The sequence below is a fragment of the Rhincodon typus genome, chromosome 31 (assembly GCF_021869965.1).
Source record: "Rhincodon typus isolate 14 chromosome 31, sRhiTyp1.1, whole genome shotgun sequence".
Taxonomy (NCBI): domain Eukaryota; kingdom Metazoa; phylum Chordata; class Chondrichthyes; order Orectolobiformes; family Rhincodontidae; genus Rhincodon; species Rhincodon typus.
Genome location: NC_063362.1, coordinates 8,088,194 through 8,114,686, shown reverse-complemented (window position 1 = coordinate 8,114,686; position 26,493 = coordinate 8,088,194). Strand labels below are relative to the sequence as shown.

Sequence of the window (26,493 nt, the reverse complement as noted above, 5' to 3'; positions counted from 1 at the left end):
CTTTTCGGACATGGCTGTGCCTGTGATTAAGGGAACTGCCTGAAATATTTTTACAGCATTGTGGAGTCTAATATAACAGGAGAAATCCATTTAAACAAATGGTCGTCTGCTAGTTCTTTTGACTCATATTGACTCCCTCGTTTCCTATAGCTCAGTAATATTTACCTTGTCTCTACCTCATGCAGTATTTTGCTGAATCACTTCAATTATGGAAAGAAATCCATTGTGGTGGTACACACAGAGAACACGTATCTTCTAGTATCTGCTCAGCTTGTGTTGCCCTGGTATAGTTGTTGCCATTTTCAAGTTGACATGAAGTTCTTTGGAATGGATAGCAAGGTGAAAGTGGCAGTTTAATTTGGAGGAAGGTGATGTTGAGTCTCTGTGAGAGCGCAATGCTCAATCCAAGGGAGCGAATCAGCTTGAGAGCCTAGTGCAATGACAAGATTGCAAAAAGAAATGTCTAAAGCATTGACCTAAATTGGAAAGGTCAACTCAGAAGATTTTAGAACAGAATCAGACAGAACATCATCTCAACCAGCAGGTATTGAAAGAAATGTTGATTTTGCCCACGTGTGCCATGCATGTAAAGAGACTGACAGAAGAGGGAGTAAGTGGAATTACAGACAGTTTTCCTAATGCATAGGAGCAGTTATTTGCATAATGGGTAATTTGAGTAAATCACAGTGTAAATGATAGAGCATACAAATTTGTATGTTTTACAGTCGGTTCAATGAAGACACACTACAAGCTATAGAAATAGTAAGAACTGCCGATGCTGGAGTCAGAGATAACACAGTGTGGAGCTGGAGGAACACAGCAGGCCAGGCAGCATCAGAGGAGCAGGAAAGTTGACATTTCGGAAAATCTTCAGAAACCTGAAACGTCAACTTTCCTGCTCCTCTGATGCTGCCTGACCTGCTGTGCTCCTCCAGCTCCACACTGTGTTAACACTACAAGCTAAACTATTGGCCTGTCAGCTCACAACAAGTACTATAGGTGCACTGCATCACATAGACCACAGTAGTTCAAGAAGGTAGCTCACCACACCTTCTCAGGGGCCATTAGGATTGGACAACAAACATTAGCCCAGCCGGAGATACTGACAAGCCATGAAGGATTGAAAATCTACAACCTTTGCTGAATACAACAGGTATTGGGCAGCACGGTGGCTCAGTGGTTAGCACTGCAGCTTCACAGCACCAGGGATATGGGTTCAATTCCACCGTTGGGTGACTGTCTGTCTGGAGTTTGCATATTCTCCCCCTGTCTGTGTGGGTCTTCTCTGGTTTCCTCCCACAATCCAAAGATGTGCAGGTTAGGTGATTTGGTGATGCTAAATTGTCCATTGTGTACAGGCTAGGTGGATTAGCAATGGGAAATGTGGAGTTACAGAGATGGGATGCTCTGTGGAGGGTTGGTATGTGCTGAATGGCCTGGTTCTGCACTTTAAGGACCCTATGACACAGAAATCTCCAATTCATACAACAATTTAGGTGAGCTGAATGGCTTGGTTTATATTACAAAGTATAACACCTTGGTAATTTCTCCAAGTAACCTCTATTCACTCAAAACCTCGCTGACAATGTCAGGGCTGGGGCTTTGGGGGCTGTAATGATGCAGAATCTCTGACACTTTGCATCAGGCAAAATTAGCCAGATATTTATTCCCTGCTGTCAACTTGATTCAGAAAAATGAGAACCAACACAGAAATATCAAGGAAGCTTCATTTAAATGGTTCAACATTCTAAACAAAAACGACATAATTACTGTACAGAGTTTGTTACAAACACGCAACTTCAGACAAATTATTAATGTTTAGTCAGTTAGGATAATCTCAGCATCCTTTTATACATATGCTGCAGTTAGCAAACAGAATTCACAAAGCAAATGAAAATATTAAAAATATGAGCTTATGACAAAATTAATATAATTGAAACATAAGGTGATGATATGAGACCAGCTCATATCATGTATTATTTCACAGGTATTGCAACTGTTTTGAGCTGTACGCAGTCTGGAATCGAAGACAGCAAAGCTCAAGTGAACACTGGGTACAGTGTATTGAAGGTGTGATGGACTGGTAACAGTGACTGGATGTCTTGACTAGGCCCTGCATCCCACCTTTTAAATGACCCATTTCTGCAGGACAAGGAAATGCTTCAAAGACTCTTTGAACTTCTCCTTGAAGTCTCAGCTTTGACATTAGAACTCAATATAAGGCAGTAAACCACAATCCAGTCTGCTGCATTACATCCACTATTAAAACAGGACAGTATTCCCAAAATATGGCAAAGCACAAGATCTCAGAAGGTGTTCACGACCATCTGTGCAACCGTCCCTGCAGTCTTGAATCAACTATCCCCCGCTGTCGTAGCTTCATGAGGGTCTGGGCAGAAAGATGTGGGATTTCTTGTTGCTTGAAGTCAAAATCCCAAAACTCATAATCAGATTCATCTTGGAGGCTTTCAAGTTCTGCATAGGTGTGTTCAGACGATGTTAAAGACATTCTGGTGTTGTCACTGTACCAACTTATGTTCTTGCCTGCAGAGGTGGAGATCACAGAGTTAAACTCCTCAAACAGTTACAATCGCTATACATTCCTTTTCACAGAAATACTTTCACAGATTCATTGTGAAGCAGGGTTTAACTTTTATTTGTATCACTGTACTCTAATCTGATTAAATAGTTTTCTGTCTTTCTTTGTTGGCATTGGGCAGGAATGAACATCTCTGGAAGTGGCAATGCCACTGGTAGTGAGCCAATCAGAAAGACCCCAACCCCACCCACATCCCTTACACTCAGTGCTTCATTTTTGCTTTCTTGAGGAGAATACGTTTTCACATTTTGCTTTCCTTCCTTCGGGAAGACACCGTGGGCAATTTTCAGTCTTTACTCTGGGACAGATTGAAGCATCCTAGGCTGAATTTACATTGACCCTTGGGTCCAGCAAAGACAACACACCACCAGTTGTTCCGCTAAATGCACGTTCTTCACATGTCAAGATGAGGTTGGGTCAATAAGGTGACATCGAAGATAAGATGTGCCTTCTAACAGGGGTCACTGGGTAAAACATTAGATTGGGAGCCTTTCTCATTTGAGCACTCATAAGTGGCACGGTGACTCAGTGGTTAGCATTTCTGCCTCACAGCGCCAGGGACCTGGGTTCGATTCCACCCTCGGGCAACTGGCTGTGTGGAGTTTGCACATTCTCCCTGTGTCTGCGTGGGTTTCCTCCGGGCATTCCGGTTTCCTCCCACAGTCCAAAGATGTGCAGGCTAGGTGGACTGGCCATGCTAAATTACCTGCAGTGTAGATTAGGTGGAGTATAGGGATGGGTCTGGGTGGGATGCTCTGAGGGTCAGTGTGGACTTGTTGGGCTGAAGGGCCTGATTCCACACTGCAGGGATTCTATGAGAAGAATCTTGCAGATGAGTGATGCTACTCAGGAAATCAAGAAATATGTGGTGGGTGAAATTGGGAGTAAGGTAGGAAACTGGCCCTGATCTTATTGAATGGTGTTGCAATGTTCAAAGGACTATGTGGCCTGCTCCTGCTCTCATTTGTGATATTCTGATGGTCTTCCTCATTCAAAACTCTGATCTGTCAAGGCCAATAACGCAACTTAGTGTGATCTGGCTATTGAAGTAGACACACAGCCTCATCTGAAGAGTTAGGGAAAACGGCCTGGATTAAGTGGAATATGAGAGACATAACCCAATGCCAAAGAATCATGGTGGGTAAGTGTCACATTTTCCTTATCCTTCCTTCGCAGTGATAATTTGAACATTGAGTTTGCTAACTTATAGATTTCAGTACAACACCAGCAGGTGCCTTTTCCCACTAAGTGACTGAAGGAATCAGGGCACAAAATCCTCTTCTTTATAAATACTGTGTTCTCCACTCTAGTTAATGTTAAATAGATATTAACAAATTTTAAGCACAGCATTAGTGTAGAAGCTAATTAGTTCAATCAGGAAGCAAAAATGAAGCAATTAGATAAATTCGCTGATCCCATTTTCAGTGGGGAAAAGGGGTAGCAGTGTTCAGAAATGGGGCTTGGAGACAAGAAGGATTGCAGATGCTGGAAGCTAGAGTCTATAGATGTGAAGCTGGAAAAGCACAGCAGGTCAGACAGCATCCGACGAGCAGGAAAGTCAACATTTTGGGCTGAAATCCTTCGTCCGTCCTGACGAACTCTCATGTTATTGTCCCATTGTTTTCCTGCTGGGAAATTAGGATCTTATATGTACCCCAATGAGTTAAATATACCCCAATGAGTACAAGTCAGGCCAAACCAATTACTGGTACCCTGCTGCACATCTTAGCGTAACTAAAATTGATAAAATAGTTGAATGATACAATGGAAACATGAATATGCTTCATCAAATTCCAAGGTTGATACGAATTATGTCGGTTCACACCTGTTTTGTTAAGTTTTGCTCCATTCAGAGAAGTCAAAACACCTATCTCTCCAAGTCTAGACCTCAATAGGTCCTGCTATTTTTTATTTTTTGTAAATACAATGATGGGCACAGTTACACAAACCCTGCAGGACTCAGTATAAAACCAAGTACACCATTACGAGAAAAGCAAAGGCCCTAATTACACTCTGCAACTATTAGTGTGCGGATGTTTGACATTTTCAGACAGGGTGTTAACCTGTTTGAAATCACTCCTAGCAAAATGAATTCTGCATAAACTCTTCAACTCTGCGCAATCTGATAGCAGAGGGGAAACCATAAGGTCTGAGACTATTCTTAGAGCTACAAAGCTCAGCTCATCCCTGTCACTGCTGACTGCCAATCAGACCTAGTGCACATTAAACCACCCACTACAACTGTCTGATGGCAAGAGCCTATGTTTTTCCCAATGATAAGGGCTTATTCTTCTTTGGTGGTGGTTTTGGTCTGATCCAGCAGATTTACTTGTTATTGTTGAAAAACTGCATTTTTCCAAATGCTTAATGCCCTATTAGAATCATTTGAAGACTTTGCAAAGCAGGGCTAATAATGTAATTGAAAAGTTCCAGCAATCTGATGAAACATCAGATGGAAATTAGGAACAGGAGGAGGTCAATTTAGCTGCTCACTGTCTATTGAGACCACAACTGATCTGGGCCATCTTTGCTTCACACACAGCTTAATGCCTTCAATTAACAGGAAACCAACAACCTCCATTTTAAAATTAACAAATGACCCAGCATTGCCTATCATTTGCTGAACAGAGTGCCAAACTGCCTTTCTGAGTAGAAGTTTTTCCTATGTTCACACCCGAAGGGTCAGCTCAAATTTTTAGACTTGCCCCTTAGTCCTGGATTCCCCAACCAGGAGAAATAGTTTCTTGATCTCCTCTATCTTGAAAGGTTTGATCAAATCATCCCCTATATTTTCTTGAATTCTTAATTGCACAAAACTGGGGTTATATTTTCTTGAATTCAAGGAAATATAACCCTAGTTTTGTGCAATTAAGATTCAAGAGATGTGGGTTCACACGATGACAAAGATTGGCATCCCATCAAATATTACCTTCACCTTTGTACTGTGGTTTGGGCCTGATGCACTGAACACTGCGACAATTCAATTTTGAATCAGATCTGAAGAGAATTTTGTCTAATGTCTTGTCCATTTCCCAGCCACACCTGAATATCTATCTGCTCATAGTTCATTCTACCAGTTTCAGCCAAATGAAGAAACAACTCTTTGTGTTTCAGCACGGGCTGTAATTATAGGCAGATCATTTGACAAGTTAGGCAATATTGCCAATCCCAATCTAACCTACTTCCAAAAGAGGCAGCTTCACTATTCTTGTCACCCACCTGCTCAGCCCTCAGTTGCCTTTTCCAGTAGGAACATTATTTTCTGCAGCGGTGCCTGTCAGAACTAAGGCTCAAACATTATTTCCCAATTCATCTGACCAGAGCTCCATGATGGAAACACGGAACTGCTGGATTTTCTCTCCTCAAACCGGGGGCACTGTACCCATTGGAAGGTCACTTCAAGCTGGGACAGGTAACTGACTACAGGCTGAGCATTAGACTGGGGCCTTTTGCTCAATAAACCTTGGACAATAGGATGAAAGGAGACTTTCCATGTAGACATATTGACTATAAGATAATATAGAGTACAAAATCACCTTCTTGGTAGCTGTCTAAAAGTTGTATAATTGCGTAATATTCAGAGGAGGCATCTGAAAAAAGGAGAGAAAAAAAAAACATGCTAAATGTATTTTATCCTGAGTTTGAAGGGCTAAAATTTTAAAAAGTTGCAGCTTTAACTCTTTGTATTCTGATATCATGTGTCAATTTTTGTTCTCTTGCTCATAATAATGAACAAACGGTTTCTGTATCATTCTCCATAAATCACAGCATCCAGATTTTTCTAACCTGCTAATCTTTGTTTAGGCGGGAGAGTTTAAATGATAGAAGGATAGATGGTGCGAAGCCAAAGAGCATGGTAAATATGACAGAACTGCAAATAAAGAAACACAAGACACGAACAGAGGAGGTGTGAATGGCAGGATCATAAACATCTATTCTCTCCTACTTTTCTACTAATCCCTTCCTGTTCACAACCTTCTCTTCACACTTGCTTACAACTTATTATGCCCTTAGCTATTCCCAATTCTCATGAAAGGTTTCAAATTCTAACTCTGTCTTTCTCAGAATGTCGACTATTTTAAGCAAACCCTCTAACTTCTAGCATCTGTAGTATTTTGCTTTGGGAGAACTGCATTTCAGCTTGAGTTCAGCATTGAAATAGTTAAACAAGTTCAACGAGCCTTTGGTTTCAAAACTCAAACTCTCCACCAACATCCACAGAAAGATCTATTCATGCATTTTCTGAAGACAGGTCTTAACCCGAAACGTCAGTTTTCCTGCTCCTCTGATGCTGCCTGGCCTACTGTGTTCCTCCAGCTCCAGACTGTGTTATCTCTGACTCCAGCATCGGCATTTCTTACTATTTCTATTCATGCTTGTATTTCTTTCATCTCGAATCATCCTATTTGAGGTTTACGAGTCTGGAGGTTCAGCAAGGGCTGTTCATGGCATTACTCCTGAACTCCGCAGAACTCCTAAAACCAGACAAACAAGATCTTGCCGATATATCAACAAATTGGATTGAACGTTTATGAACAGCAATGTGAAGGCTGAAGTCATCTTAATGCCTGCTAACGAATTGCTGCATATGATTCACAAAGTCAAAAGCTTCAACAATCAGGATGAAGTCTTTAACCAAACATTATCAGGAAAAGTGAGCTGGAATAATGCCACTTGGGAATAATGGTGCAATATAATTTGATTGACTTCCATTCGCCTGTGGAAGCTCCAACTCCTAGTGTCGATGAAATGACGGCACTATAAGGTATTCAGTTCTGTGGTGTCTGCATTAGCCAAAAATGCTGAGGTTTTGAAATTCAACTTACAAAACATGCACCTTTTGATTATTCATTGTGTGACTCCCACAAGGATGAGGGATGGTGGGTGAGATGGGGAAGGAATTCATGATGACAGAGTAGAAATTGTTTGATTTCAGATAGAAATATAATTGAGCTCCTTTACACACAATCCCTCTCTGTATACTGCAGTGGAATATACTGCATCATAGTAGATAGCAATAGAACCTTCACTTGTTTCCAAAGGCGTGCTGATGCCCAATTTCAAAACCTTTTTATTTGGGACAATCGATAGCAGGCAGCATAAAATTTCTAGCAATGTTGATCACACTACAGCCAATAAACAAGGAAGCGGCATAAAATTTCTTGCAATGTTGATCACACGACAGCCAATAAACAAGGAAATCATTCCCAAGGATCCGTTCTGTGATGCATCGTAAACTAATTTTTCGAAACCAAATTGTTTTCCTGTCTCCTTCTCTGGAGGTTGAGTGATGCAACACTCATGATAGCCATGACAATGCATTGCAGTTTGGGATTCAGCTCAATTCACAGTGGCACCTTCCAAACCCAAGGTCACTACCATCTCGAAGGATCAGGGCAGCAGATACTTGGGAACACCACCCCCTGCAAGTTCCCCTCCAAGCCATTCACCATCCTGACTTGGAAATATATTGCCGTTCCTTCACAGCAGCTGAGTCAAAATCCTGGAATTCCCAACTTAATGTCATTGTGGCTCTAGCACAATCTACAGCACATAGATTGCAGCAGTTCAAGAAGGCAGCTCACAACCACCCTCCCCAGTACATCTACAAACTGGCAACAAAATTGTCGTCATCACTGGCGGTCCCTCGCAGACGAGGACATCTATCATCTCTCAAGGTCTTCCAGCAATCAGTTAATTTTGGAAATGCTGTTTATGGGTTAACAGGGAGTCCGACCAATCACAGAGAACACAAGAAGTCACCTCCGCTGTTCCCGATGTGGCTTCCTCTATGTCAGGGAAACCAAGTGGAGGCTCGGAGGCCGCTTTGTGGAGCACCTATACTTGGTTCATGACAAACGACAACACCTCCCAGTTGCGAACCACTTCAACTCCCCCTCCCACTCCTTGGACGACATGTCCATCCTGGGCCTCCTCCAGTGTCACAACGATGCCACCCGAAGGCTGGAGGAACAGCACCTCATACTCCGCCTGGGAACCCTGCAGCCTAATGGTCTCAATGTGGACTTCACAAGCTTCAAAGTCTCCCCACCCCCGACCTCATCCCAAGACCAGCCCATCTCATCCCCACCTCCTTGACCTGTCCGTCTTTTCTCCCATCTATCCGCTCCTCCCACCTCACTGACCAATCCTGACCCCCACTTCCTACCTACTAGTCTTATCCCCACCTCCTTGACCTGTCCGTCTTCCCTCCCACCTACCCACCCCTCCCTCCTCACTGACCAACCCCCATCCCAACTCCACACCCACAGTCACCTTTACTGGCTCCATCCCCGCCTCCTTGACCTGTTCGTCTTCTCTCCACCTATCTGGTCTACTATCCACCTTCTATCATCGCCTCCCCCTCTCTCTATTTATTTCAGAGTCCCCTTCCCCTCCCCCATTTCTGAAGAAGGGTCTAGGCCCGAAACGTCAGCCTTCCTGCTCCTATGATGCTGCTTGGCCTGCTGTGTTCATCCAGCTCTACACCTTGTTATCTCAGATTCTCCAGCATCAGCAGTTCCTACTGTCTCTGAGTCAGTTTTAACCCCACTGCGAAGCCTCTTCTAAAGTAACCCCCGTCTCCTGTTTTTGGCAGTGTTTGTTGAGGTGAGTTCTTTGTCCCTCTTTGAGAAATGGGAAGAATCTTTTGCATCCCCTGGACAGGCGATTAGGAGCCTAAGTTTACAACTGGATCCAGAGCAGCACCCCCTCAGCACAGTGTCAGCCTCTGAAGAAAGATAGTTTATCAATAATATTCCTAAACTAGGAATCCAGGAGCTACAATCTTGCTTGGGAAATATGAGTTCAAGGCAGCAGCAGTGGGAATTAAAACCTGCTTCATGCTAATTTCATTGATAGTGATTGTGAAATTACCAGATAGTTATAAAAGCCCTCTTTGTTCATGACTGGGGAGAATGTGCAAACTCCACACAGACAGTCGCCCGAGGCTGGAATTGAACCTGGGTCCCTGGTGCTATGAAGCAGCAGTGCTAATTATTGAGGCATTGTGCCGCCCCAGTGTCACATGCAGGCCATGCCAAGTAACGACGGCATGTTCCTTCCATGAGGGGCATTAAGTAAACCAGATAGGATTTTCTTGTGGATGGGGCTTTCTTGTGGTAATGAATGATCACTTTATGATCACCATCACTAAGACTAGTTTCTAATCCTGGATTAATTGAGTTTGAATTCCACCATCTGCCCTGGTGGGGTTTGAACCCAAGTCCTCAGAGCAGCGGTGGGTTCTGGTCCAGTGACATTACCATGACATGGCCATCTCTCCAGTCCAGTCTCTTGGACATGGGCAGAGTGCCTGACTAATAAGGAACTCCACTCAAATGGATGTAGCTCCAATGCCTGGCACCTGAAAGCTTTTGGCTGATTGGACAGTGGCCAAGTAGCTAAGGGTCTGAAGTTCGCCATCCAATCGGAGCTATGGTCATTCCCTTGGTCGGGGAGAGGGGGTAAAACTATTTATTTTGTTTTAAAATGGGATCATGTACCTTTTGAACAATGGACAGGAAAATCAGCACTTCCTCTCCGCGATACTTCCTGCAAAAAAGGAGGGATGGTTGAGAATGGAAATATTGTACGTGTTGAATACAATAGCACTTTGAGTAATGAATATATTTGACTGAATTCTCTCTTTGAGAGCTAGAATTAAAAAATGATATTTATTAACACCCTGGGGCCTCTATGATCCTCCACTCGGCTGAAGTGACAGGAAGGGGAAATAGTGCAGTGAGGTTGGTCCTGCATCCCTTTCTCACCACGTCAGTGATTGAGTGTGAGGTGCAAAGGTCCAGGAGGAACTTTCTCAGCTCACCAACTATTAAGGTCCTTAAGTGGTCAATTAATAGTCATTTGAGGGCCTCAACTCACCCACTCTTTCTGATCACCTGCCTCCCCACTGGGCAAGATGGGATGGCTAGTTTCCTGATTGGGACCCATGGATAGCTGCATGAGGGGGTGCGGGTTGATGTGTGGGGGTCCTAATCTTGGAGCAATTAGATGGTGGCCTTTGAAAGCCAACCCTCTACTCTTGCATCTGTCTGACACACACCTCTCCGCGTGACATGAGAAGGAGAATAAAACAACTCACTTTCTCATCGCTGGATCCACTGAGGAGCAGGCTTCAGTCGGAGAACTTTAGGACCCAGAGGCTGCTGGTTGGCAGTAACAAGGGCTGTGACAGCGGGATGTAGCTCACCTGTCAGCTCTTATTGAGCAGATAAAGCAGGCAGTAGGCTGAGTTATCCAGTTGGAGGTAGACATGTTAGTTCGCACCTAACACGCTTGCCCCAACACTTAGAAGGAAATAGACAAAACACCCCCAAAGGTCTACAATGGACTACAATTTGAGGGAGAGATCAGCCATAATTCTCTCACTTCTGTTCCTAAATCCTTAGCATTGCATCTGCTAGAATTTATTTCAATTATTCTTCAATCAGGAGTTGCAACTATATATAAAGGAATAATAATTGAAGGACTACGTTAGCCTTTAAGACTGAAATGATATCTGGAGTGTAAACTGTACTTATGTAGATTCATTCACATATCTTTGTCAATGATCGCAGTTAAACAATTTCTTAACAACTTTATTATTAAACTTTAGGGTGTGGGCTGTTAATAGATGTTGATTTATATTTGAGACACACGTGCAGAGAAACCATTGAATTTCAAGCAAACAATGTTAGTTAGCATCGGTCAGTTCTTCAGACAGAGATTTAAGATCTTTGTATGACTTGTGCAGACCAGTTCTCTCTTTCACTGTCCCAGGTTAATCCAGGTATCACAGCAAATAATAGGGTTTTTGTAGCACGGTGATGATGTCTCTACCTCAGGACCAGGAGGCCTTTGCTCAAATCTTAAATGCTCTAGAGGTGTGCGATAACACCTCTGAACAGGATGACTGAAAAATAAAAATAAGAACTAAAGGCCAGCAAAATTGGAGGGTTTGCCACTTGTACATAATAGCCAACTCGGTCCCCTCCCAGGTCCCTCCAAGTGCAAACAAAAAATCCACTCTTTAGCGCACTGTAGGTTGAGGGACATTTATTTGAAATGTTGTCCCTGTTTGTTCCCAACGCTATAGCCCCAGTCATAACAAAACATACCTCTCTCATCCAGAAATGGTCAGCATGAGACATTGGCTGTGAATGATATGGTTCTGCATATGGTGGAGATAGAGGGTCAGTCAAGGGAGTTTCATCCACGAATGAACAAGTACTGCTCCCAGACATGGAACATGATGGCAAGGAAGAGCGGGGTACAGACTCTAGTGCCAACTGATGCGTGTTACTCCACTGGTCTCTTGCCAATGCACCACTCTGTTTCCTGACAGGCTGTACAAAATATAAACAAAGATTTTCATTTGTCTTTGAATGACTTTTAGTTTGGTGTTTACAAGTTTCTTCAGAGGAGACAAACTCTTAGGAATGAGACATCCAATTTCAGGTGGTTAGGACCATACACTGCCACAGCAAGTTTGGACATAGAATCATTGAATCCCTACAGTGTAGGAGCAGGCCATTTGGCCCAACAAGTCCACATCAACCCTCCATCCCCACCCAGAGCCACAACCTAACCTACCTCTGTATACCTGCATTTCCCATGGCTAACCTGTACATCCCTGGACACTACAGGTAATTTAGCATGGCCAATCCACCTAACCTGCACATCTTTGGACGTGTTGTTAAGGGCTCTAGTAATGCAGTGGTAGCATCCTGACCTCTGGACCAGGAGGCCCGGCTTCAAGTCTCACTCACCCCAGAAGTAAGTAATAGCATCTATGAAGAGGGTGATCAGAAAAATATCTAGATGTAACCTTCTTCTATTCTGTCTCAACAGTGTACCTAAGTCCTCCTGAACCAAGTTGCGATTTCCTGATCCCTATATCACAAACAGACCATCATATTGCTGTTTGTTGTGTGCTATTTAGCTCCTGCATCAAGCAATAGCTGTATTTTAGAGTGCTTCATTGGCTGCAAAGAATTTTGGGACTTCCCAAGGTCCAAGCAAGGTGCTACATAAATGCCAATTCTCTCTTCCATTCTGCGATCTTTCTAGATGACAGTTACTGACATGTCATAAACATGGAGATCGCTGGAGAAACTCAGCAGGTCTGGCAGCATCTGTGAAGATAGAAATAGAGTTAACATTTCAAATCTGGTATGACTGCTTCTCTGAGTTTGTCTCAGCTTTCCAGCATCTGCAATATTTTGCCCTTACTGCCTCTGCATTGCACTGAGCTTTGAACTGTTTCAGCCTTTGCTTGGAACTGGGATGACTTGGTCAGTGAGCATGCAGAAGGGATTATCATCATATTGAAAGGAATTCAGGTCAGATTACAGATGCATCCTGAACTTTTGGAAGTTCTCCAGGTTCACACAGGTACCCAGTTTTCTATTGTTACTTATTTACCCACAAATGCATCATCAGGTTAATGTTCTGGTGACACATTGTTTATAATGGCATTTTTTCTCAGATGAAAGATTGCGAGGAACATTACGTTACACTGACGCACCTGTTAAGTATAGCATGGACCACAATAGTTGTACTTGTATTGCATCAACACCTTGGAACATTTGCTTGTAAAGAAACCACTTCCTGCCATTCTTTGACCATGGCTGATAATTATTCCTGAGTTTTATTGCTGAGCAGGAATCTTATCTTTTCTGGCATGTTATCTCCTTTTCATTTATCCACAGGATGTAGGTGTCAGCTGATGGAACCAGCATTTGTTGCCTATTCCTCAACTGGCCTTGAACTGAGTAATTTGCTTTGCTATTTCAGAAGGCAGTTGTATAAACCACATTGCTGTGGGTCTGGAGTCACATGTAGGTCAGATCAGGTAAGGATGGCAGACTTCCTTCCCTAAAGTGTGCCAGAGGAGACCTTCCTGGTCACCATTACTGATGCTGCTTTTCTATTCCAAACTTAGTAATTAATCAAACTTATCTTATAATCCCTACATTGTGGAAACAGGCTATTCAACCCATTGAGTCCACACTAATCCTCAGAAGAGCATCCCACCCAGACTCTCCCATTTACCCTATCCCTGCATATCCCATGGCCAATCAACCTCGCCTGCACATCCTGGGATGCTATGGACAATTAAGCATGGCCAATCCACCTAGCCTGCACATCTTTGGACTGTGAGAGGAAACCCATACAGACATGGGAAGAACATGTAAACTTCACACAGACAGTCGCCCGAGGGTGGAATCGAATCCGGGTCCCTAGCACCATGAGGCAGCAGTGCTAACCACTGAACCACTGTTCTACTCCTTAAATTTCCTCTTTGCTGTAGAGGGTTTATAACTCACATCGCTGGGTTAGTGGTCCAGTAACAGAGCCACAATGTGTACATTTGAACTGTGCGCTCAAGTTGAAAACAAACAGCATAATTCTAAAGTTAAGTCATTTGATTGTAAATAAATGTTATCTTAGTGCAACACAATAGAAGAGATAGTGATAGTGTAGGACCTTATTGTTATACCTAATGATAATCTCAGAGAAAGATACAGCACAGGCAGCCTCGACACTCAAAGTGCAGGAAGAGAAAGCTTTTTAAATTAAACTATATTATTTAGTTTAAATTCTTTTCTTTTCAAAAAATGGATTCTTGCTGGATTTTAAAATGAACACAAAATGGTTACATTGACTACTCCTAGAAATTTCCTGCAATTACCAGGACAAAAGCGAATGAATCATCTCCTGAATTGTGACACACCTTGCTTTCTATAACTATTCTTACCAAGTCAGCACAAAGTATTAGAAGACCAGATGTCTACCTCAGCCAGTTTCTAACAACTGAGGCAATTCAAATTCATTATTGCTTGATTTGGTGCTAGACAGGCTCCATAGCTATCTGCTCCAAAACACTAAATGGGCTTTGACAGAGAAAACAAAAACCAGCTCATTAGCTGAATGGCCAAGCTGAAGGCTCACTCACACGACTCTTTCTGAATTTGTTTGTTTGAATTGCCTTTAATTATACAGTTTTTGAATAATTTTCAGAGTTTGCTTGTAACACCAGAAGAGTAGGCAGCTCCAGGCCTAGCTAATACCTGCCTCTGATCTCTATCTCTCTCAAAAGTCGGATTTTTTGCAAAGAATCCTGGATTTTACCTGTGAAGTCCTCACATACAGCTGCTGAACTTTCAATTGCAATCCAATTGCATTGGTTCTCATGTGAAAAGGACACAGCCAATTAAAATAACTTTTCCTGGAGAGTGACGTATTAGAACGTCTAATTCATGTTAACTAATTCTGATAACTTTGATTTTAAGTAATTTGTAAGTTTATTTCTTGGATGTCTGTTTTTGTGAACGAGACAGACGAACCATTCCCTATGTTTTGAACGTAGCAATAAACCCTATCTTGTTTCAACCCTTAAGAATTTGCAGTGGGTCACGTTTAATTGGATTTCACAGACAGGGTTTGGGAGAAACACGTTACTGCCTACTTTTAAAAGGGAAGAAAAATTTAGAACCTTTTTTAATAAATCACAACTGTTTCAGAGCGAAGAGGAAAACACTGAAAATAATTCAATTTATTTCTCTCCCTTGTCTGCGACAAGACCAGTCAGTAAAATGTGCCTTTGCTGGCACTTTGAAAAGGAATCCACATAGTCCCACTCCCCTGGACATAATCCTGCAAGTGTTTCCTTTTCAAGAATAAATCTAACTAAAGCAGGATGCTCCAAAATCTGTGTGTGCCTCTCTGTCTTTGTGTGTGTCTGTACACTCAAGTTTATGTGCGTATGTTTGCCCCTGTGTATATGTGCGCCTGTGTTGTGCATGCCAGTGTGTATTTATCTGTCCATTTGTGCCTGTACATGTGACGTGTGAGTCGATGTGTGTGTGTGTGTGTATGTGCGCGCGTGTGTGTGTGTGTGTGTGAGAGTGTGTATGATCTGTGCATGTGTGTATCTGTGCATGCAGGTCTGTATTTGTGTATCTGTGTGCCTCTGTCTGGGCATGTGTGTGTGTATGTGCGAGTGTGTATATATTTGTGTGCAAGTCTGTGTCTGGCTGTATACTTGTGTGTGTATCTGTGCGCGAGTCTGTGTCTGAGTCCGTGTAAGTCCGTCTGTGTGTGTGTGGGTGTCTCAAGTGCAGGAGCAACTTCACATGGGGTGACTTTCTCTCAGCCTGCAGCGTCACCCATCGCAGTGACAGGTTTGTTAAGCATCTGTGATTGCTTCACAGGATTCAGGATTTAGGATTTAAAAATTAATCAACCAATCTCCTGAATACTCAGGCAAGTTTCTTTAAATTGTGAACTCTTTTTGGAATACTTCCATTTAATGGTTATAAAGATTACCAGAAAAAGTACTTTGACTGAGTTTTGTCAGTTGGAGTTGAAACATTATGTGATGAAACTACAGAAATACATCCAAGTAGAGCTGGCAACACTGGAAGAGGGTGTTGGTCCATTCAGAGGGAGGGAGGGTGGGAAAGCAGGCACGGAAAGTGACAGAAAATCAATAATCTGCTCTCCGCTCTCGTCAAAGCTTGCAAAGGTTGCCACTTATCTTTGTTTGTCCTATAATGCCCAGAACAAACAATTAAAATAAACTACAATAAAACAAAAGACTGTGAGTGCTGGAACTCTGTAATAAAGACAGAAAATATTGCAAATGCTCAGCACGTCTGGTGGCATCAGTGGATCAATGGGGAGAAACAATCAGGGAGGAATTCTGACAGTTCTCTTACAGGTATACTCCGGGCGTGCTGTCGTGGAGGCAGGATCGGGTCACGGGGAGCACATAAACTCAGTTCAGTTTGCACCTGCCACCACCCCTGAGTACGGTGAAAGGGTAAAACACCCACTAGGCCACCCACCCTTAGGCTGACTATTGCCCAGTTGAGTGGCTGTTAAGGACCACAATTAGAATGTTATCGAGGGACTGAGTGCCCTACTCCTATTCATGGTGCACATGTTGGTATCTATGACTGTATCAGTACATGCATATATGTGTACTGAATCCCTACAGTGTGGCAGCAGGCCATTCGGCCCATCAAGTCCACATCAACCCCATGAAGAGCATTCCTCCCAGACCCCACCCTATCCCTGCATTTCCCATGGCTAATTCACGTAGCCTGCACATCCCTAGACACTTTTGGCACCTAACCTGCACATATTTGGGGCGGCACGGTGGCTCAGTGTTTAGCACTGCAGCCTCACAGCGCCAGGTTCGATTCCAGCCTCGGGTGACTGTCTGTGTGGAGTTTGCACATTCTCCCCGTGTCTGCGTGGGTTTCCTCCGGGTGCTCCAGTTTCCTCCCACAGTCCAAAAATGTGCAGGCTAGGTGGATTGGCCATGGGAAATTGCCTGTAGTGTTCAGGGATGTGTAGATTAGGTGCACTTCCAAGGGGATGGGTCTGGATGGGATGCTCTGAGGGTCAGTGTGGACTTGTTGGGCTGAAGGGCCTGTTTCCACTTTGTAGGGATTCTATTTGGTCTGTGGGAGGAAACCGGAGCACCCAGAAGAAACCTCCCCCAGGTGCTGGGAGAATATGCAAATTCCGCATAGACAGTCATCTGAGGGTTGAATCGAACCCTGGCACTGTGAGGCAGCAGTGCTAACCACTGAGCCACCGTGCTGCCCCAATATAACATACTATGGATACTGGAAATCTGAAGCCAGCACAGGGAGAATGCTGGAGAAACTCAGCAGGTGTGGCAGCATCTGTGGAGAGAGAGAAACAGAGTTAACTTTTTGAATCTGGCATGATTCCTCTTCAGAGTTCTCGAAACATTTACCCTGTTTCTCTCTCCACAGATGCTGCCAGACCTGCTGAGCTTCTCCAGCATTCCCTAAGTATATGTGTATATCTGTGTGTGAACGTGTGTGTTCTATCCGTCATGGGACCCTTGGGCTGCTCTCTCATTAGAGAGGGATGACTGGTGCTGAGTTTAAGCTCACCTCAGGCGAGGGGTGAGGTTGAGAAGGTGTTAATGTGTGTGCATATAATATAACGGAAGGTGGACAAAACATCGAAGGCTGTATTTTCAACAAAATTGACAGGAGGTAGGTTATCTCCTCACCGGGTCTACAAAAACCCCATTTTCCTCACCACTTTTACCCACCCCTAAGCATGCTGGTCCTTCCCCTTCCAAAAAAGCTGTGGAAGCACTTTTTCTGGTGTCCATGACACCTCTTTGTGGAGATGTGTTCATCCAGGTGCCAACTCTACAAGAGTGCGACTGGCAGGGAGCATAGTGCAGGCTGTGGGGTTTGGTAAGGAGTGAGGGGGTGTTAAGAGGGAAAGCAATACATTCTTGTTCCCCCCCTCCTCCACCTCCACCCCAAGTAAAATTCAGCCCAATCTTTCAGCTCAACGATCATTCATCAAAATCCTGCCCTGAAATGTGAACCCTGCAATTTTTCCTCTCCCACAGATGCTGCCTGGCCTGCTGAGCCTTTACAGCATTCTCCGTTTCTCTGACGAGAAATATGTGTGCATTTGAAATGTACTTACGCCTGCAGCAGACGATGCGACTAACTGCTTCTTGGCAGCTGTGAAAGGTTCAGCATATAGAGGTGACAAAGGGTCACTGTGGTGACTGGGTGGGAATGGACAAAGATTCTTTCCAAAACTGCCGCTGGATCTGGCTGGAGGCTGTGATAATGTCAGAGTCTTTCGAAGAGGTACATTCTGATCTGCCCTTCCATCTGGTAACGGTGAGGAATTGTGCCTGGACAGGGCCTGAAAGGCAATAGAATTATGAATGCTCCATTTGTCACAAGGATTTTGCAAACTGCGCCAAAATTGTAAATATTTATTTTGAAGAAACGTCACTGTGAGTAGATCCATCGCTTATCACAGGAATCCTGGTGAATTGGATTCCTATCTGCTAAAGAATGTAAATAAAATTGCCCTTGTCTGCCTTTTGAATGCTTGCCCTATCCCAAATCATGCAATCTTGCCAGTTGGTGCCATTGAGAAGATTGATCTTTATGTTTGTTTTTGTCTGTTTTGGCATCAACTCAAGTGAAATCCTCACCATGTCAGGATTTTGGTCATTTTGATTTTTCCGATTTTCCGTTATGCCCTTTGCAAGGAAGCTGTGATACCTTGGATAGCAGCTCAGTCTCTCAATTGTCTTTCCTAACAGAGGTGGAGAATAGGCAGGTTGTTGTAAGTGTCACAGCTAAGCACGACTGTGTCCTCAATTCTCTTGGGGACTCACTGAAGTGTTCACCTGGATAAAACGCACCAGAGTTGGGACTTGAACTACAACCTCTGAATATTACATGGAGGTGCCGGTGTTGGCCTGGGGTGGGCAAAGTCAGAAGTCACAGGACACCAGGTCACAGTCCAGTTCTGAGGAAGGGTCACCGGGCCCGAAAGGTTAACTCTGTTTTTTCCCTTCACAGATGCCGCCAAACCTGCTGAGCTTTTCTAGCAACTTTATTTTTGTTACAGTCCAACAGATTTATTTGAAATCACAAGCTTTCGGAGCACTACTCCTTCATCAGATGGAACAGTGCTCCGAAAGCTTGTGATTTCAAATAAACCTGTTACACTGTAACCTGGTGTTATGCGACTTCTGACTCCGAACATTACAGCATGATTGCCTCCAACTGAGTCAAAATACTTGATCGCCCCGTGAAATAAAATGATTAGATATATGCTTGCATTCACAGATTTGTTATTTTAAGGAAGTTTTAATCCATTTAACTCAAAGTAATAGGGTATATTAATGTGCTTAGTGATTAGTACTGCATGGTGGAACTCCAATCTCCAATAGCAGAACTAGTTTCAAAGCAAGTAAACATTCTTAAGGTTAATATATTTCCAGTCACACGCAAGTGTTCGATGTTTACTGATTCCAATCTTAGGTACTAAGCATTTGTATATTTGACCCAGTTCTACTTTTGTACTGGCCAAGTATTGCTTACCTCTCTGAGCCAAAGAGGCTTTGCAGGAGGGGCTGGTCGTAGCTTAAATGGAATGTAAGGTACAGCGTAAGTTGGAGACAGAGCGTTGTTCAAACTTTCATCACTCGGTGAACAGTCGATTGTAAAGCTGCCAGGATGCAATGAAACAGGAGATGAACTAGAAATATTGGTTCCTGACGTCCTGAAGTTTCTCAATTGCAGTTTTTTTGATGAACCTTTACTATCGGCCATCTGAAATAAGCAGAAAAGAAGATTTATGTCAGCTCACTCAGCAAACAGATTACAATATTTCACTGCAACAAACCTCTAGGCGCTTTTGACCAAATTAAAAACATAGTAATAAAGTCAGCTCAACTGTTGAAAACAATCTTTTGTTTATCAAAGTTTATCAAAACTTCCCAAACCCAGATGTGTATATAACATGCATTCACACACACAAACACACAAATAATGTGGGCTGCACTCTGTCTGTCGGTGTTTGGTAAATGGGAGATTTTGAAAAATCACAACATGTTAATCCATTTAAATCCTGTTCAAGTGCACTGATATTGTTAAAGAGAAGCCTTAGAGCATGTGGCAAGACAATGGAAAGGTTTTTTTTAATCCTTTCATCGGATATGGGTATCACTGGCTAGGCCAACATTTATTACACATTCCAAGTTGCCCAGAGGGCAGTTAAAGAACAGTAGATTTCGGCCACTATTAAGCTATCTTTTAATTCCAGATTTTATTCAATTCAAATTTCCCCATCTGCCATAGTGAGGTTTGAACTCATGCCCACTGAACATTAATCTGGCTTTCTGGATTGGTAGCCCAGTGAATCATCACTGTCCTTATCTGCCTCTCTGTTCAAGGGAAATTAGGGATGGACAATTAAAAAAAAACACATTGCCATGCAACCGTGAAACAAATTTAAAAATTTGAAGATTTGACGACAATCCCTGGGAAATTTAGTTTATGAAGGAGTTGAATACTTTTAATAATATTGTGATAGCTAAACAGAAAGGATGGTCCTGGGGATTGGTTGTTAAGCTAGTCTGAAACCTCAGGCTGCATTAAAATACAGGAACCCCACCAGATCTAATGGGACTTAAATGGCCAGTCTCTATTGCAGCGCACAATTTAACTTATTTTTAAAAAATTAGATACAAGGTTGTTTACATCAATAAAGGGAAACAGGATAAATTGAGAATCAAAGAGACAAAGGACTGAGGAACCGTTGTTGCATTGCTATAGTCTTACCAGAGCATAGGGTTCCTCTTTTATTAGAGACAGATAACTGAGGGTGGTTTAACCTCAGGGTCACCATAGCTCAGGCGAGGGGAGAGGCTGAGAAGGAGGGTCCTTCATGGTAACCTCAGCTGATGATGAGAATTCAATTGAACCCATGCTGTTGGCATCACAGACCAACGATCCAGCCAACTGAGATAAACCGGCCCCTGTTGAGGAGCTATCAACTGTTGTTGCACTAAACTCAATAAATGAGAAATTTGTTTAGACTGGACAACAAAATAACTTCTCTTAAATACATTGGCAAACTCCGATATTACTGAATTTGATTGACTCCCCTCTTCCCTGTAAATAGACAAAGAATTGACACTCGCCGAACTTTGCTCTTACAACTAGATTGCAGAAGCCTAAGCAGGAAAATGAAGACAACTATTATACGAATAGGAAACAGTGCAGCTTGAAGGAATGTCAAAACAAGCTTCAGCCTAAAACTTCTGGCCGATAGACAGGAAGTAATAGGGGTTCTGCTGTCACGTGGAGTACTTGAGATGAACAGTTTGGATGCATTTAAGGGCAAACAACATATATAGAAACAAAAAAATGTAATGACTATTCAGAGATTCCATAGAGAAGTGGTACTAACATAGTTGCTGTTCCAGACAGCCAGTTTGGAAAAATCAGATTCCATACTTCAATAAGGGAGAAAAGAACAGAAGCATAGCTGATAACATTGGATGAAGCAGAATCATATTCATGCCAGTATATTCTAGGTGGGCCAAATGGCCTGATTCAGTGCTGTTGACCAAGTAATTCTATGCTATTCATCACTGGAATATTTGCAAATATGCAAATTCGACCTCTCTACTTACATTTTGATGGGAGGATCTGTCCCCAGAACCTGCTGGCCGCATTTTCAAACCTGGAAAAGGATCTGCATAGCCCAGGGACAAACGATGCTCAGCAGTAAGCAAATTTTCCGAAGTCGAAGGTGGAGGCTGGGATAAGGCAAGGGCATTCCGTTCTGAGAATCTCATACTGTTTGTACGGATCGGCAGGGGCGAAGAGTTGTGCTTGTATGCAGACTGAAATCAATGCAGGCCGTTACTACAGCTGAAACACCATCCAAAAGCCACATATTTGACATATCATCCTCTGACAGAACAGTTAACAACACGTACCATGAAGCAAACACGATGCAAGAGTCGTGTGTACAGGACAGCCTTCATTCAATGATTTTAATTTCAATGTACACTAGAAGATTTGAGCAGTTCATGGGTCAGAGGAGGACTTTCGGTCAATGGATCAAGCTCACCCTGATAAAGGTGGTACACAGGCAACTCACCACCACCTTCTCAAGGGCAACTAGAGGTGGGCAAAAAATGCTGGACAGCCAGTGATGCCTGCATTCCACGGATATATAAAAGAAAAGGTCACGATGAGAATGCCGACCAGCATCAAATGACGAGAAACATGAGGAATTTGGACACTATGCAGTGAGAGTTCTCTGAACCCCGACAGTCCTAAAGTCCAATGACAATGCCAATCAGTGTTAAGAGGTGAGGAAATTAGGGAATTTTGTAGTGCAGTTGGGAACTAGGCTGCAACAGCTCTCTTAACCCTGATTAGCAGAGTTATTATGCATTTGTATAACCTTTTTGTTAAAGTCAATAACTACTTTCCAATGGCTGCATTATTAGGAATGCCAGCTCTCAGATGAGAAGTTTAACCAGTGTTAGATGTGCTTCCACCTTTCGTTCAGAAAGAAGTGAAAACATCTCATGCCACATTTGAAGTGTAAGGAGGTCTCCCAACATCTTGGTCAACATTCCTTCTTCAACCAAAACTATCTAAACGAAACACCTAGTGGTTTGATATCACTATTGAACGTGGATCTTGCTACATGCAAGTTACATGTCACAGAGTCATACAGAAGAGGCCGTTCAGCCTATCAAGTCTGTGCTGACCTATCTGCACTAATCTCATTTTCCAACACTTGGCCCAAAGCCTTGAATGTTATAACATTTCAAGTGCACATCCACGTACGTTCTAAAGATTGTGAGACTTTCCACTTTTACTGCCCTCCCAGGCAATGCATTCCATCCTATGTCAGCCTACGTTATGAACAGACCAGAAACGTGGAAATAATTCTTTAATTTCCATCATTTCAATTTGCTTCCAAGAGTGGTAATAAATTGTCGCATCCCCTGCAAATCTCATTTTCTTTTCTTCTTCACAATGGCTTTAACTTAAATAAAATAACTCGGTAATATATATACAGAATTGTAAGGTAATTTTGTAACATTTTATTGAACAAAATATCACTTACTGAAATAAGCATTGAGGGTTCGGCTGGTACTGAGAGCCTCATTGGAGGAGGTGTGTAAGGCTCCACGTAATCAGGAGAGGTGATTGAATGTGTCACATTTGTAGTAACCAGCGTAGGCAAGTCTTCCGACGTGGAGATCATTTCGACCGGTTTCTGGGGAAATGTGAATATTCCATACACTGTCATCGGGCTGTTGACATGCCTGTGAGATTCCAATGAGGGACTGATCTTGTCTGCAAACTATAATTAACGTAGGTTTTAATCACAAAGCGACAAGAAGACAAAAACAAAAAGGAACTCTGGATAATGATGACCATGAATCCATTATCAATTGTCAGAAAAAAACATCTGGTTCATTATTGTCTTTTAGGGAAGGGAACTGCCATCCTTACCTCGTCTGGCCTACATGTGACTCCAGACCCACAGCAATGTGGCTGACTCTTAACTGGTCTCTGGGCAATTAGGGATGGGCAATAAATGCTGCCTGGCCAGCGACGCCCACATCCCGTGAAGGAATAAAAAAAACAATAGATTTTGTCCGTGGTTAGGGTCAGATTGTGGGCACATGAAACTGCCTCTGGGAGCATGACTAATGTCCATTCCCATCTGTAATCGACTCCACTATCTCATGTAGCATATATAGTTTGCACTGAATCTTTCAAAGTCAATTCAATCCATAGAAAAGATTGAATTATCCAAAAAAATTGAATCATGCAATAGAAGGTTGGAGCTCGATGCAAGACCAAATAACTTTCACTTAAGGCAACTGATACAATTTACATGAAATAGCTAGGGAGGTGCCAACTGTTCGCAATGAAAAGCAACAACACTGAAATGATAAATTAGGAATACGATTAATGCACGTGCATGATGTTAATCTATCTGCTATTTGACTGCAGGTCCCACCCAGGTGTTACAAACGGGCTAAATTCTTTAGTTAAAATTATGGAGAAAGGAATTTCACCCAAATGCGTCAACATTCTCTGACGCTAATGGAACAAAGTTCCAAGCAAATAATGAATACCGTTAGGAACAATAAGGCTTTACAATAACATAGGGAAACGCAAAAATAAACAAATTCAGATCCACTACTTAATTGCATAAAAAGATGGAAGAAAGTCTTTAATGTTAAAAAATTGTTTTGCAGTCTTTCCCACTGTCGAATGGTACAAATGTCTGAATGTGTTGTAAATAGCATCTACCTGATCTCTGCACTGTGGAGAATGTTTGTAATCACGTCCTTTATTGATATGGGGAGCTTTTTGAACTGTGACCCCTGCAGCATTCAGGTGATGTATCAATTTCTGGTGAGCTATTCTATTCTGTGACGACACTATGATTTGGTTGATCATTTTACCTGAAATATAACAGCAAATACAGAAAAGTTAATTAATTCGTGATAATCTATACAAAATTCAGCAGCTGGCAATCTCCCACAGGGATGTTAACTGATTGATGGGTTCAGCGTGGGACTGGCAATTACTCTCTGATATATGTTAGTTCTGTTAGGACAGGCACAGGATTGGGTGGGAGATCTGATGTATAAAGTTCGAAAAGTGTGGATCAAGAGACTTATTCACTCAGAATCAGAGAACTTCTCTTAGTAAATGGCCTGGGTGGGATATAAACGAAGATTAATACATCTGTGTCTTTTTACAGCAGTCTTTGTCCCTCTCATACCTGCTTGCAAATCTCGAGACCCACGCACCTACACAAACCTCGAGACTGTCACAGTCCCACCCCTTTTGTTTGCACAAGACACATGTCCAGATATTTTTATCAATAACAAAACAATAATTGGAATAATTGCAAAACCAAGAGCTGCGGATGCTGGGAATCGGAAACAAAAACAGAAAGTGTTGGAAAATCTCAGCAGGTCCGGCAGCATCTGTGGAGAGAAAACAGAGTTAAGGTTTCATGTCCAGTTCTGAAGATGGGTCACTGGGATCAAAATGTTAACTCTGTTTCCTCTCTCCACAATATTGCTGGACCTGCTGAGTTTATCCAGTACCTTCTGTTTTTGAATTTGAATAATTGGCTTTGTGTCGAATTCTTGTCTCTATTTTCAAATCCCTCCAGTGCTCTGCCCCATTCCTATTTCTGTCACATCCTCCAGAGTCTCACATATCCGTCTGAAATGTCCATACTTCTCTAATTCTGGCCTCTCCAATTTTCGCTTCTCCATCAATGGCAGTGGAACCTCTAGGCATGTCGGCTCCTAGCTCTGGAATTCACTCTGTACCTCTCCCCATCTTTAAGAGCCTTAAAAAGTAGTCCCTCGATCAAGCATTTGGTTATCTTAGCTAATATCATCTTATGTGGCTAGCCATCAAATTTTGTTTGATAATGCTTCTGCGTACCATTTTGAAATATTTTGCTATTTAAAAGGTGCTATACAAACGTATATTGTGATGGGTGCTTGCTTTGTACCCACCTTCTATCAGGAGTGTATTTGAATCGCTGTCAAATTCGTCCTGTTCAAATATCGTTATGGCATTAAGTGGAAGCTCCCCCTGTTAGCAAACATAAAGAAAAGACAAATTGTACACCTCTGTGCTGAGGGCTCTTGTGGCGCAGTCATAGTTTCACTATGTCTGAACATAAGCAAACACAGGCTCAAGTCCCACCTGCTCCAGAGAATAGATCGTAACATCTCTGCACAGATTGATTGAGAAAATATCTGCCCTCTGTGTTATGCTGTTCATTTATACATAGAATCCCTACAGTGTGGGAGCAGGCCATTCAACCCACACCAAACCTCTAAACAGCAACCCACCCAGACCCAGTGCCACCCCACCCCCCTTTGACCCATTCCCTATGGCTAAACCAGCTAACGTATACATCCCTAGACATTACGGGCAATTTAGCATGGCTAATCTACTTAACCTACACATCTTTGGATGGTGGGAGGAAACCGGAGCACCCAGAGGAAACCCGTGCAGACATGGGGAGAATATACAAACTCCACACAGGCACCCGAAGGTGGAATCGAACCCAGGTCTCTGATGTTGTGAGGCAGCAGTGCTAACCACTGAGCCACTGTGCCGCCCCAAACAGTGAAGTCCTAGTTTCATTTTGCCCACTCAAAGCAATCTGTGGATTATATTGTGCCCTGTCATATCAACATTCACTAATCTGTGATTCTTACAGGCACATTTGTCTACATATCTGCTCCTCTATCCCTCTCTGGCTGTTGGGAGGACCATAGCATAATCCCAGCAAGGCAATCGTCCTTTTTTTAATTTCAAAGTTCTACCCAGATGGCCTTATTTCTATGATAGTTGGAACTGCAGATGCTGGAGAATCTGAAATAACAAGGTGTAGAGCTGGATGAACACAGCAGGCCAAGCAGCATCAGAGGAGCAGGAAGGCTGACGTTTCGGGCCTAGACCCTTCTTCAGAAATCAGATTTCTTCAGA

General features: G+C 42.8%; 1 protein-coding gene across 3 annotated transcripts; it reads right to left on the bottom strand.

Annotated features, from left to right (window-relative positions):
- Nucleotides 1–1,713: 1,713 nt before the first annotated feature.
- LOC109933944 lies at nt 1,714–25,597 on the bottom strand. Of its 3 annotated transcripts, none has more exons than XM_048615298.1 (10): nt 25,509–25,597; nt 24,277–24,431; nt 23,075–23,314; nt 21,618–21,830; nt 19,519–19,749; nt 18,095–18,322; nt 11,719–11,946; nt 10,105–10,153; nt 6,136–6,189; nt 1,714–2,544 (listed from the first exon to the last, which is right to left on the bottom strand). In XM_048615298.1, the coding sequence occupies exons 2-10, from the start codon at nt 24,424–24,426 to the stop codon at nt 2,318–2,320; spliced, it is 1,620 nt and encodes a 539-aa protein (XP_048471255.1). In that variant the 5' UTR covers nt 24,427–24,431; nt 25,509–25,597; the 3' UTR covers nt 1,714–2,317. The 3 variants fall into 3 exon arrangements, with proteins under 3 accessions (XP_048471255.1, XP_048471257.1, XP_048471256.1); XM_048615300.1 differs by having other exon boundaries at nt 23,075–23,227; XM_048615299.1 differs by lacking the exon at nt 6,136–6,189.
- Nucleotides 25,598–26,493: the final 896 nt, after the last annotated feature.

What these genes read in the sequence shown, in the direction of transcription:
- LOC109933944 (XM_048615298.1), bottom strand. Translation starts at nt 24,426, where the DNA reads ATGATCAACCAAATCATAGTGTCGTCACAGAATAGAATAGCTCACCAG. An exon ending in AACCCTCAATGCTTATTTCA is followed by an intron (nt 21,831 to 23,074) that starts GTAAGTGATATT and finishes CATTGATTTCAG; the next exon opens with TCTGCATACAAGCACAACTC. An exon ending in ACAGATCCTCCCATCAAAAT is followed by an intron (nt 19,750 to 21,617) that starts GTAAGTAGAGAG and finishes TGCTTATTTCAG; the next exon opens with ATGGCCGATAGTAAAGGTTC.